At 35.5% G+C, this 14,257-nt stretch overlaps 1 protein-coding gene across 1 annotated transcript in view; it reads right to left on the bottom strand.

Moving 5' to 3' along the window:
* Positions 1-233: 233 nt before the first annotated feature.
* Positions 234-14,257, bottom strand: part of LOC126253223 (uncharacterized) — a 63,182-nt gene continuing 49,158 nt past the window's right edge. Inside the window, exons 3-4 of the mRNA XM_049954409.1 lie at positions 584-936; positions 234-341 (exon numbers count right to left, since the gene is read on the bottom strand). Of these exons, the coding sequence (XP_049810366.1) occupies positions 248-341; positions 584-936 (447 nt within the window). The 3' untranslated portion in view covers positions 234-247. The remainder of the gene's footprint in view (positions 342-583; positions 937-14,257) is intronic.

The following is a 14,257-nucleotide window of genomic DNA, read 5'->3' as shown; positions in this document are numbered from 1 at the left end:
TCCCACACCTTCTGCTGGTGCTTTTCTACCTCTCCCCATTGATATTTCAGGTAAGAACACATCAGTCAACATATATACAACATTTAACATCACTATCTCACTACCCTTCCAGATGAAATTATAATCAGCAGAAACAAGCACATTCCCACAAACATTTATTGAATCATTGTAGAAAGTAGACAATAGCTGATCATTTACATCTTCACAATCAGTAGTATTGGAGGCATCACTCACTTGATAATCTGATTCAGCAGCAGCCTTCATGAATATATTCTTTGAAAATGTCACATAATCTGATCCATTTTTCAAACATACATACTTCGTTCTTGTTTCTGTTGAGTCTGTGGAAAACTTACCTTTTGCAACAGCAGGTAACTGAACTGTGAAAAAATCCTCATCTCCTAACAAAGCATATGGAGCAACACTCAAATAAGAACTTATATTATTATTGCATGTTTCTTTTGATATTTTCCTAACACATGTTGCATTACTATTAACTAGGTATTTTACTTCCTGTGAAAGAACACATGACCCACAACCCATGCTTAACAAATTTTGAGGTAGTTCAAAATAGCTGCTGTACCTGAGAGAAAAGTCTGAACCAATGTTCCATATCAGCTTAATTGGTTCCCCATACATGTACTGACTGTTCCTGATTACTGCATCTGATGGCAAGTTGGCATCATTGTAGAAACTGTTTTTTCTCTCCTTTTGTTCCACCAATGCATTCAGGACTGGGAGTGAAACAATTTTCTTCATTTCAATGAAGTATTGGCCCAAGTAAGGTGAATTAGCAGTAACATAGCACAGAAGATGAAACCATCCATTTTGCAGAGAATGTAGGTGATGCTTTTCACATGCAAGTGAATCATAATCTGACTGCACCTCATTGTTTGATGTGCAAATGAAGACTTCTTTGTCATGCTGACTGCAATCCTGAAAAATTCATAATTATTGTAAAAAAAATATAATAATAATAAATATAAGCCGTAATCTATGGCACCTAAGAAATAAAAATTATGAATGTATTCAACAGAATCATCTAGTCTCCTAAAGAACACCATTCTGGAATTCTCAGAGTATAGACATTACATTGTAAATACATTACTACACTTCACTGAATTTTAATACAGTTGGTGTGAAGTGATGTGTGTAAATACCAAAGCAGTTTATGGATGTAGGTCATCAATTCTGTCTGTGACAGTTGTGAAATGAATCCCGCAAAGCACTATTTGTTCAACAAGTGCTATTTTTGTTACATTTGATTAGTATTCTTAAACCCTTCTACCAACTACAAGTGTCAGTTGTCCTAAACTATAAATGGGTTGTTCTACACTGAAATTGTTACTCATCAACTTCAGATAAGGATTGCCTCCAACTTTGTCATACTTATGACTTCCTAACATTTTGCTCTTTTTATACCAAACAGACTTGAGTTTCTCCTCAGATTTGTTTTCAAAAACATGAATCTACAACACAGTGCCTGTACCCACCAAATTGGTGCTTTATCTATATGCCAAACTACTATCAGAAGCAGCTTTCTGATGCTCACCACAAGACTATCATCGATATCACAGTCAAGCAACACAATGAGGGTGTGGTTTCAGTTCTTAAAATAAGGAATCAATTTGGCACCAACACCTAAATCAGGCACAAGTACATAACAGCAATCTCAGAAAGGTACCAGTTAGTTGAATGTAGTCAATTACAGTCATTGGAAAAGGAATGGACAAGGTACAGGGACACAGTACTAGAAGTGGCTAAAGAATGTCTTGGAACAGCAGTGTGTAAAAGTAGGATGAAGCAAACAGATTGGTGGAATGACACAGTCAAGGCAGCCTGTAAAAGGAAAAAGAAGGCTTATCAAAAATGGCTACATACTAGAACTCAGGTAGACAGAGAAAGTTATGTTGAAGAAAGAAACAAAGCCAAACAGATAATTGCAGCATCCAAGAAGAAATCTTGGGAAGACTTTGGAAACAGGTTGGAGACTATGGGTCAAGCTGCTGGAAAACCATTCTGGAGTGTAATTAGCAGCCTTCGAAAGGGAGGTAAGAAGGAAATGACAAGTATTTTGGACAGGTCAGGAAAACTGCTGGTGAATCCTGTGGATGCCTTGGGCAGATGGAGGGAATATTTTGAAGAGTTGCTCAATGTAGGTGAAAATGCGATCAGTAATGTTTCAGATTTCAAGGTAGAATGGGATAGGAATGATGATGGAAATAGGATCACATTTGAGGAAGTGGAGAAAATGGTCAATAGATTGCAGTGCAATAAAGCAGCTGGGGTGGATGAAATTAAGTTGGAACTCATCAAATACAGTGGAATGTCAGGTCTTAAATGGCTACACAGGATAACTGAAATGGCCTGGGAGTTGGGACAGGTTCCATCAGACTGGACAAAAGCAGTAATCACACCAATCTTTAAAAATGGAAACAGAAAAGATTGTAACAACCACAGAGGTATCTCTTTAATCAGCGTTGTAGGTAAAATCTTCTCAGGTATTGTTGAAAGGAAAGTGCGAGTATTAGTTGAGGACCAATTGGATGAAAATCAGTGTGGGTTTAGGCCTCTTAGAGGTTGTCAGGACCAGATCTTTAGCTTACGGCAAATAATGGAGAAGTGTTAGGAGTGGAACAGGGAATTGTATCTATGCTTTATAGATCTAGAAAAGGCATATGACCGGGTTCCTAGAAGGAAGTTATTGTCTGTTCTACGAGATTATGGAATAGGAGGCAAACTTTTGCAAGCAATTACCAGTTAAGAGTTGACGGTAAATTGAGTTCGTGGCTCAGAGTAGTTTCAGGGGTAAGACAAGGCTGCAACCTGTCTCCACTGTTGTTCATATTATTTATGGATCATATGTTGAAAACAATAGACCGGCTGGGTGAGATTAAGATATGTGAACACAAAATAAGCAGTCTTGCATATGCGGATGACTTAGTTGTGATGGCAGATTCAATTGAAAGTTTGCAAAGTAATATTTCAGAGCTAGATCAGAAATGTAAGGACTATGGTATGAAGATTAGCATCTCCAAAACGAAAGTAATGTCAGTGTGAAAGAAATATAAACGGATTGAGTGCCAAATAGGAGGAAAAAAGTTAGAACAGGTGGACGGTTTCAAGTACTTAGGATGCATATTCTCACAGGACGGCAACATAGTGAAAGAACTGGAAGCGAGTTGTAGCGAAGCTAATGTAGTGAGCGCTCAGCTAGATCTACTCTCTTCTGCAAGAAGGAAGTCAGTACCAAGACTAAGTTATCTGTGCACCGTTCAATCTTTCGACCAACTTTGTTGTATGGGAGCAAAAGCTGGGTGGATTCAGGTTACCTTATCAACAAGGTTGAGGTTACGGATATGAAAGTAGCTAGGATGATTACAGGTACTAGTGGATGGGAACAATGGCAGGAGGGTGTCCACAATGAGGAAATCAAAGAAAAACTTGGAATGAACTCTATAGATGTAGCAGTCAGGGCGAACAGGCTTAGATGGTGGGGTCATGTTACACGCATGGGAGAAGCAAGGTTACCCAAGAGACTCATGGGTTTGGCAGTAGAGGGTAGGAGGAGTCGGGGCAGACCAAGGAGAAGGTACCTGGATTCGGTTAAGAATGATTTTGAAGTAATAGGTTTGACATCAGAAGAGGCACCAATGTTAGCACTGAATAGGGGCTCATAGAGGAATTTTTTAAGGGGGCTATGCTCCAGACTGAACACTGAAAGACAATCAGTCTTAAATGATGATGATGACCTAAATCCACACCTAACTTGATATCATCATCAGCACAGCGGAACAGGCAGCTGTATGGTTTCTACTTGAAGCAACTGAAGAAGTATTTCACATAACCTATTATATTCTCATTTGAACAAAACCTACAAAACTAACCATCTCTAGCAGGACAATGGCAGCCATAGAGGAACTACGAGAAGTTCTCAATATCATGGTGTAACCGGCCAACAAAGGTAACACAACTGTGGTCCTACCTCATCAGGATTACACTCAGAAAACAAGGGGCCTGCAAGAAAACTGTGCATACCAGACAATTGACACTGAACCCACCAAGAGGGGATCGAGGAAGACAATGGCCGTTCTCAAAGAATCTGGCTTGCCAGATGAGGTTATTACCAGGCTTTGATGGTGAGCAACAGATCCTCTGAGATTTTATGGACAGTCTATGCCCCATTGTTAACAACACTGGTACTCCAACATACTCACACTCTAAGCACCTGAAAAATTTGCTTAGCCCTTATGTCTGGAGGTTGTAACGGAACATATTAAAGGCTTTACTTTACCGAAGTATGCGATACCCTCCAAATTCAACCAGTTTAATGAGTATTTATGATTATAGAAAAGTTATTGTGTATGTTAACAATGATTGCATAACATGTCTCCATAAACAGTCAACCCATTAAATTATACTGAATAACTGACCCACACAAAAGTTAATATCACTTGATCACTGATACAGCAAATGTCATCATGTAAAAACACTAAGTTCATCTTAAATAATTAATATGAAGTACGAAAAATAGTGGCCAACTTAGGTATTTTGGATCTCCTTAAATAAAAATCACCCAGTGAAACCTATTTGTTCACTAGGAGCGTTTTCACTCAGTATTCACGTAATCAATCATATTTTAGACGAAAACCAATGTAATTCTTAATAATTCATGTTACTTACTTATTTATGCAAATTAGAGAAGTCAATTGACAAACTTCTAAAATACGGCCTTTTTGTAACAAAGAATTATTCTGTCAAGTCAACAAATCTGTCTGTCATTTTAATAACATGTTAAATTATGTCACTCGATGCAAATTAATAACTTTTCTGCACAAATTATGATAACAGAAGTACATGTGACTTATAAACTATATCTCTTTTTAGTAGTTCTTTGACAATGTTATAAATACAGGCAGTCGGAGGCAATCGGGGGCAGTCGAAATGTCACTTTGGTGAGGTGTGTTTCTATGTTATTGTTTGAGGTGGATAAACAATGCTAAGAACATGTAAAGGAAGTACGACTTTGTGTTGTGTTATGGTCTTTGATGGTCTGTGGAATTAAGATAGCCACCAAAGTAATAAATATTTGATGTTTACATATGTGTTGGTTTCGTTTGTTCTTTATCATCAAAAGCACATAAAAAACACGGGACCTCATATTTTTAACCCTAGACAACCAGATTTAGAGCATCGAGACACAGCAGCGATCCAGCAAGCAGCAGCGATTACTACAATGCATTTTAATGGCGCCAACCTAACATCAAGTGCTAACAAGCTCCGTAAATGGGAGTGAAATAGTGTGATTACAGCAATTAGCAATATCAACGACTAGGCGACAATTTACAAAAGTGGGGGCTCATCCGGGATCTTTAAGTGCATCGATGATAATAGTGCAGCGATAAATTTTGTAAGTGCTTAGCACTCCAAAAAAAGTTTATTTGTGCAGTGTAGCAACAGTGAAAATATGTCAAAGTGAAAAACAAAAAAAAACAAAAACGTGTGTTTGTGCGACTACGAAAAACTATCATCACACCGCTCGGAAGATTAACGTCTGGATTATGTCAATGGAATTCATCAATCAAGACTTCAGCTTCAATAAAACCGAATAGATGTGAAGAAAGCCAACAAGAACACCGCTCACGACATCATAGCATAGCTACATAAAGCAAGGTATTTTGTTGTTGTTGTTGTTGTCATTTACAAAATTAATAGTGAACATGTCTGTACCTGAGAGTGATGAGATCGTAGGAAATGTAAAAATTGAACCAGGGGATGGTGAACAATTAAACTTAACAGAGTGGCTAGCAGAGTTTGCAACTCAAATAAGCTCGCAACTTAAACAATCGAGTGAACAAGTAAGTTTGAAACTTAAAGAAAACACAGATAGACTGGATAAGTTAGGTTTGAATTTTGATCTATTAAGTACTCATCTCAATGAGAAGTGTGAGGAAATTAAAACTACCCTAAGTAAGGACACTAGAGAGCAGCTGATACACTTCAGAAAAGAATTTCAAGTTAAAGTTGAAAGCTTAAATGAAAACATACAAGCTAACACAGACAGCATTGCTGTCATCTACAACAGAGTAGATACTGAAGTTGAAAGATTAGATCAGAGAATAGACAAAACATCAGAAAACCTTAAACAAGAATACAATCTGTATACCACTAATGTAGACACAAAAGTAGAAAATATACATACTAAATATACACAATTGGAAGATGCACTGATGTCAAAACAAATGTTTTACAATCAAAATACAATGTATGGGCACATCCAAGTGAAATGCTTTCCTGGTGAAAATCTGCACCCTATTGACTTTATTCACCAATGTAAAGATATGTTTGTTGTAGGAATGTCAGATAACATAAAAATTAAGTTAGTAAAACGGTTTCTAGAAGGGGAGGCCCTATCCTGGGCAAATGGGAATAATGATTCTTGGAATACTTTTGAAGAGTTTGAAGCTAAATTTATTTGTAAATTTTGGTCACAGTCCATACAAGCCAGATTAAAGTCAGAATTTCTAAATGGACCAGTGTATAGAGGGAAAGTAGGGGGAATGCAAAAATTTTGCAGAGATCAATTGAAAAAAACTTGCTCACTTGAATAACTCTTTTGATATTATGACACAAATTGATGTTTTAAAAAGAAGATTACCAGAGAGACTGCAGTGGGAATTGGTCCATGGACCAGACGATTCAATGGAAGAGTTCCTGAAATTTGTAGATAGATTAGATAGGGCCTTGGAAAGAGAAAATAACCAAAGTTTTGGCTCTGGCAACAACCAGTATGGGGGGTGGAACAGGAATGTAAATAGAGATTATTATGGGAGGAGAGACTTTGAAAATTCTGGAAATAATGCTCCAAATAGGGGAGATAGGAGATATGAAAATGATTTCAGAAACAATACACAGGAGGGAGGATGGAGGAGAGATAACAGGAATGATAGAAATAGGTATTGGGGAAGAGAACAAGATAGAAGTAGGTTTGTTGAAACTAGTGAACAAAACGACAACTACAAACGGACAGACCAAGGGAACCAGCCGGGAAACGGTGGACAGTCCCACTAGATGTCCGTAGTTTTGGGGCTAGACAATATTATGACAGGACAACACATAACCGAAACTGGAAAAGGAGAGGATACAATGTAAAGAGTAAATACCATGAGAATACTGATGTTGTTAGAATGAATAAATTAGAATTTAATAAAAGGTTTTGGGATACTATGAGTAAAAGTGATACAGTTAATAAAAACAGTGTTCAAGCACAGGTAGTTAGTGAAAGTGCAGAAGTTGAAAGTATTGCAGAGTTCCATAGTTGGGCTGAAAAAGATACTGGTGTTAATAACAAGTCAGACACACCACAAATAGAATCTATTTTGGGGGGTTTATTTGATACGAAGGGGGATGATGAAGTGTTTAATGGAGCCAAAGACACAATTGCTGAGATTCAGATACATAGGGGGGAAACTGAAGATGGGGTTGTTGTGGAGAAGGAGGAAGAAGTAATAGAGGGACATTTAAATGATGATCCTAAATCAAGTGATGTTATTGATGAGAGTGTGGAGGAAGAAATAAAAGTATTTGTAGAATTGAAAAGTGATGATGAGATAAAGGTAAGCGATGTGACAAACATGGGTAATAATGAGGTTAATTTAAGTGAAATGCAGACTAGGGAATGTGTATCTGAGGACAAGCTATTGCCTATTGGGAACTATGAAACACTAATCTATGAGAATGGTAATAATAATAATATTAAAGAAAATATAAAGGGATTGAATGTAAATGTGTGTTTTCAAGAAAAAGAGGAAAAGTTGTTAGAAGTTTTGTGGAACAACTATGGAAACTGTATAAACAAAGATGCATTTTGGAAAGAATTAGCAAAGGTAAGTGCAACCTTGTATCCTACATGGTGGACAAGAATTCGTAGTGGACTTTATAAAAAATGGGGTGAAAACAGTAGTTTGTTAAGTGATAACACAGTGTTAAGAGGAACAGATGAAAACAAAGGTTTATGTTTAAATGTCAATGCTTTGCAAACAGAGAGGGATGTGTCTAAGTGTAGGAAAGAGACATTAGACTTAGGAACTAAAGAAATTGAAAATGATGTATTATATGTTAAAGCAAATATTGACATTTGTCCATTTGAAATAAAAGAAAGCCCACATCCTAATGCTTATAGACCTATCTTTCCCAGATCAAGAAGGTTATTTGGATTAAGAAACATCACTGAATTGAAACCATATAAACATGATTAAGCACATTTCCCTGTTTGAATACAGTTACTTACCCATTTTCCGTAAAGCATGTTATCAGCAAAGATTTTTACTGGGTGTGTCAAATAGCAACTACCACTCATCCTATAGACCCTGGAAAAGTTCCAGATCTCTGAGAGAATGTTTATATATTTTTATTGTCACTATTGAATATTAAATTTGGAGACATCTTCTTTACTTGCAAGGGGCAAGTTTAACCATGCACCCAAAGAGGTGACAAACATTTATTACTTTCTGTTTGTATTGTTGAATATGGGACATACTTGCACCAAATATAAAAGACAATGTAAAAATTTGTTGTGCAAGACCCATCATTTTGTTACTATTATTTACTTAGGCATAAGATTTGTGTACAATTTTCTACAGCTAATCAGATGTTCACCAAGTTTGATGTTTGTGTTATGTTGTGACCAATTTAAGTGTGCAATTTTGGTATTCATATGTTCTCGTACTATCTTGACTATGTGTCTCAATGGGAGACAAGTTTTTTAAATATTTTCTTTTTTTTAAATGCATATTATATTCATACAAGTGACTTCTCTAGTGTTTGTGTTTATATATCATGTCCATACTTATAATTATGTTCTTTGTTTTCATTTCCTTTATGTGGCTCAAAACGAGCAGACAGTTGCAATATTTTCCTATAGACATCTGACCTGTCCATCTATGTAATATATTTATGTTCCTTCTATTATCTTGATTATTCTGTGACTCAATGAGAGCTGACTTTGAAAAAATTTACATATTTTTTTATATATCTTAACATCGCATGTGATACATTTGTGTCTGTTTTTGATCATTTTCCATGTGGCTCACTGGGAGCAAAGATTAACAATTTTTTTTACTTCCATATATTACTAAATATTTTTATTATGCTGTCATACTGAGAGCCATAACACAAAGTGCATTTGAAACAACACAACTAAAATATTTGCAGGAAAAAGTCATTTTGAAACGGTGTAACGGTTGTTGTATACATACACATTATGCATAGTAAAACAAACAAAAAATATTAAAGTAGTACTTTTCCAAATTTTAACCATTTGACACATTTGTCCTAGTCGGCTAATATCATTAATATTCTGTAAATGATATTACCCGAGGGGGGTATTGTAACGGAACATATTAAAGGCTTTACTTTACCGAAGTATGCGATACCCTCCAAATTCAACCAGTTTAATGAGTATTTATGATTATAGAAAAGTTATTGTGTATGTTAACAATGATTGCATAACATGTCTCCATAAACAGTCAACCCATTAAATTATACTGAATAACTGACCCACACAAAAGTTAATATCACTTGATCACTGATACAGCAAATGTCATCATGTAAAAACACTAAGTTCATCTTAAATAATTAATATGAAGTACGAAAAATAGTGGCCAACTTAGGTATTTTGGATCTCCTTAAATAAAAATCACCCAGTGAAACCTATTTGTTCACTAGGAGCGTTTTCACTCAGTATTCACGTAATCAATCATATTTTAGACGAAAACCAATGTAATTCTTAATAATTCATGTTACTTACTTATTTATGCAAATTAGAGAAGTCAATTGACAAACTTCTAAAATACGGCCTTTTTGTAACAAAGAATTATTCTGTCAAGTCAACAAATCTGTCTGTCATTTTAATAACATGTTAAATTATGTCACTCGATGCAAATTAATAACTTTTCTGCACAAATTATGATAACAGAAGTACATGTGACTTATAAACTATATCTCTTTTTAGTAGTTCTTTGACAATGTTATAAATACAGGCAGTCGGAGGCAATCGGGGGCAGTCGAAATGTCACTTTGGTGAGGTGTGTTTCTATGTTATTGTTTGAGGTGGATAAACAATGCTAAGAACATGTAAAGGAAGTACGACTTTGTGTTGTGTTATGGTCTTTGATGGTCTGTGGAATTAAGATAGCCACCAAAGTAATAAATATTTGATGTTTACATATGTGTTGGTTTCGTTTGTTCTTTATCATCAAAAGCACATAAAAAACACGGGACCTCATATTTTTAACCCTAGACAACCAGATTTAGAGCATCGAGACACAGCAGCGATCCAGCAAGCAGCAGCGATTACTACAATGCATTTTAATGGCGCCAACCTAACATCAAGTGCTAACAAGCTCCGTAAATGGGAGTGAAATAGTGTGATTACAGCAATTAGCAATATCAACGACTAGGCGACAATTTACAAAAGTGGGGGCTCATCCGGGATCTTTAAGTGCATCGATGATAATAGTGCAGCGATAAATTTTGTAAGTGCTTAGCACTCCAAAAAAAGTTTATTTGTGCAGTGTAGCAACAGTGAAAATATGTCAAAGTGAAAAACAAAAAAAAACAAAAACGTGTGTTTGTGCGACTACGAAAAACTATCATCACACCGCTCGGAAGATTAACGTCTGGATTATGTCAATGGAATTCATCAATCAAGACTTCAGCTTCAATAAAACCGAATAGATGTGAAGAAAGCCAACAAGAACACCGCTCACGACATCATAGCATAGCTACATAAAGCAAGGTATTTTGTTGTTGTTGTTGTTGTCATTTACAAAATTAATAGTGAACATGTCTGTACCTGAGAGTGATGAGATCGTAGGAAATGTAAAAATTGAACCAGGGGATGGTGAACAATTAAACTTAACAGAGTGGCTAGCAGAGTTTGCAACTCAAATAAGCTCGCAACTTAAACAATCGAGTGAACAAGTAAGTTTGAAACTTAAAGAAAACACAGATAGACTGGATAAGTTAGGTTTGAATTTTGATCTATTAAGTACTCATCTCAATGAGAAGTGTGAGGAAATTAAAACTACCCTAAGTAAGGACACTAGAGAGCAGCTGATACACTTCAGAAAAGAATTTCAAGTTAAAGTTGAAAGCTTAAATGAAAACATACAAGCTAACACAGACAGCATTGCTGTCATCTACAACAGAGTAGATACTGAAGTTGAAAGATTAGATCAGAGAATAGACAAAACATCAGAAAACCTTAAACAAGAATACAATCTGTATACCACTAATGTAGACACAAAAGTAGAAAATATACATACTAAATATACACAATTGGAAGATGCACTGATGTCAAAACAAATGTTTTACAATCAAAATACAATGTATGGGCACATCCAAGTGAAATGCTTTCCTGGTGAAAATCTGCACCCTATTGACTTTATTCACCAATGTAAAGATATGTTTGTTGTAGGAATGTCAGATAACATAAAAATTAAGTTAGTAAAACGGTTTCTAGAAGGGGAGGCCCTATCCTGGGCAAATGGGAATAATGATTCTTGGAATACTTTTGAAGAGTTTGAAGCTAAATTTATTTGTAAATTTTGGTCACAGTCCATACAAGCCAGATTAAAGTCAGAATTTCTAAATGGACCAGTGTATAGAGGGAAAGTAGGGGGAATGCAAAAATTTTGCAGAGATCAATTGAAAAAAACTTGCTCACTTGAATAACTCTTTTGATATTATGACACAAATTGATGTTTTAAAAAGAAGATTACCAGAGAGACTGCAGTGGGAATTGGTCCATGGACCAGACGATTCAATGGAAGAGTTCCTGAAATTTGTAGATAGATTAGATAGGGCCTTGGAAAGAGAAAATAACCAAAGTTTTGGCTCTGGCAACAACCAGTATGGGGGGTGGAACAGGAATGTAAATAGAGATTATTATGGGAGGAGAGACTTTGAAAATTCTGGAAATAATGCTCCAAATAGGGGAGATAGGAGATATGAAAATGATTTCAGAAACAATACACAGGAGGGAGGATGGAGGAGAGATAACAGGAATGATAGAAATAGGTATTGGGGAAGAGAACAAGATAGAAGTAGGTTTGTTGAAACTAGTGAACAAAACGACAACTACAAACGGACAGACCAAGGGAACCAGCCGGGAAACGGTGGACAGTCCCACTAGATGTCCGTAGTTTTGGGGCTAGACAATATTATGACAGGACAACACATAACCGAAACTGGAAAAGGAGAGGATACAATGTAAAGAGTAAATACCATGAGAATACTGATGTTGTTAGAATGAATAAATTAGAATTTAATAAAAGGTTTTGGGATACTATGAGTAAAAGTGATACAGTTAATAAAAACAGTGTTCAAGCACAGGTAGTTAGTGAAAGTGCAGAAGTTGAAAGTATTGCAGAGTTCCATAGTTGGGCTGAAAAAGATACTGGTGTTAATAACAAGTCAGACACACCACAAATAGAATCTATTTTGGGGGGTTTATTTGATACGAAGGGGGATGATGAAGTGTTTAATGGAGCCAAAGACACAATTGCTGAGATTCAGATACATAGGGGGGAAACTGAAGATGGGGTTGTTGTGGAGAAGGAGGAAGAAGTAATAGAGGGACATTTAAATGATGATCCTAAATCAAGTGATGTTATTGATGAGAGTGTGGAGGAAGAAATAAAAGTATTTGTAGAATTGAAAAGTGATGATGAGATAAAGGTAAGCGATGTGACAAACATGGGTAATAATGAGGTTAATTTAAGTGAAATGCAGACTAGGGAATGTGTATCTGAGGACAAGCTATTGCCTATTGGGAACTATGAAACACTAATCTATGAGAATGGTAATAATAATAATATTAAAGAAAATATAAAGGGATTGAATGTAAATGTGTGTTTTCAAGAAAAAGAGGAAAAGTTGTTAGAAGTTTTGTGGAACAACTATGGAAACTGTATAAACAAAGATGCATTTTGGAAAGAATTAGCAAAGGTAAGTGCAACCTTGTATCCTACATGGTGGACAAGAATTCGTAGTGGACTTTATAAAAAATGGGGTGAAAACAGTAGTTTGTTAAGTGATAACACAGTGTTAAGAGGAACAGATGAAAACAAAGGTTTATGTTTAAATGTCAATGCTTTGCAAACAGAGAGGGATGTGTCTAAGTGTAGGAAAGAGACATTAGACTTAGGAACTAAAGAAATTGAAAATGATGTATTATATGTTAAAGCAAATATTGACATTTGTCCATTTGAAATAAAAGAAAGCCCACATCCTAATGCTTATAGACCTATCTTTCCCAGATCAAGAAGGTTATTTGGATTAAGAAACATCACTGAATTGAAACCATATAAACATGATTAAGCACATTTCCCTGTTTGAATACAGTTACTTACCCATTTTCCGTAAAGCATGTTATCAGCAAAGATTTTTACTGGGTGTGTCAAATAGCAACTACCACTCATCCTATAGACCCTGGAAAAGTTCCAGATCTCTGAGAGAATGTTTATATATTTTTATTGTCACTATTGAATATTAAATTTGGAGACATCTTCTTTACTTGCAAGGGGCAAGTTTAACCATGCACCCAAAGAGGTGACAAACATTTATTACTTTCTGTTTGTATTGTTGAATATGGGACATACTTGCACCAAATATAAAAGACAATGTAAAAATTTGTTGTGCAAGACCCATCATTTTGTTACTATTATTTACTTAGGCATAAGATTTGTGTACAATTTTCTACAGCTAATCAGATGTTCACCAAGTTTGATGTTTGTGTTATGTTGTGACCAATTTAAGTGTGCAATTTTGGTATTCATATGTTCTCGTACTATCTTGACTATGTGTCTCAATGGGAGACAAGTTTTTTAAATATTTTCTTTTTTTTAAATGCATATTATATTCATACAAGTGACTTCTCTAGTGTTTGTGTTTATATATCATGTCCATACTTATAATTATGTTCTTTGTTTTCATTTCCTTTATGTGGCTCAAAACGAGCAGACAGTTGCAATATTTTCCTATAGACATCTGACCTGTCCATCTATGTAATATATTTATGTTCCTTCTATTATCTTGATTATTCTGTGACTCAATGAGAGCTGACTTTGAAAAAATTTACATATTTTTTTATATATCTTAACATCGCATGTGATACATTTGTGTCTGTTTTTGATCATTTTCCATGTGGCTCACTGGGAGCAAAGATTAACAATTTTTTTTACTTCCATATATT

The sequence above is a fragment of the Schistocerca nitens genome, chromosome 4, assembly GCF_023898315.1.
Source record: "Schistocerca nitens isolate TAMUIC-IGC-003100 chromosome 4, iqSchNite1.1, whole genome shotgun sequence".
Classification (NCBI taxonomy): domain Eukaryota; kingdom Metazoa; phylum Arthropoda; class Insecta; order Orthoptera; family Acrididae; genus Schistocerca; species Schistocerca nitens.
The sequence above is the reverse complement of the archived record's forward strand: the minus strand, read 5'-3'. Positions and strand labels throughout refer to the sequence as shown.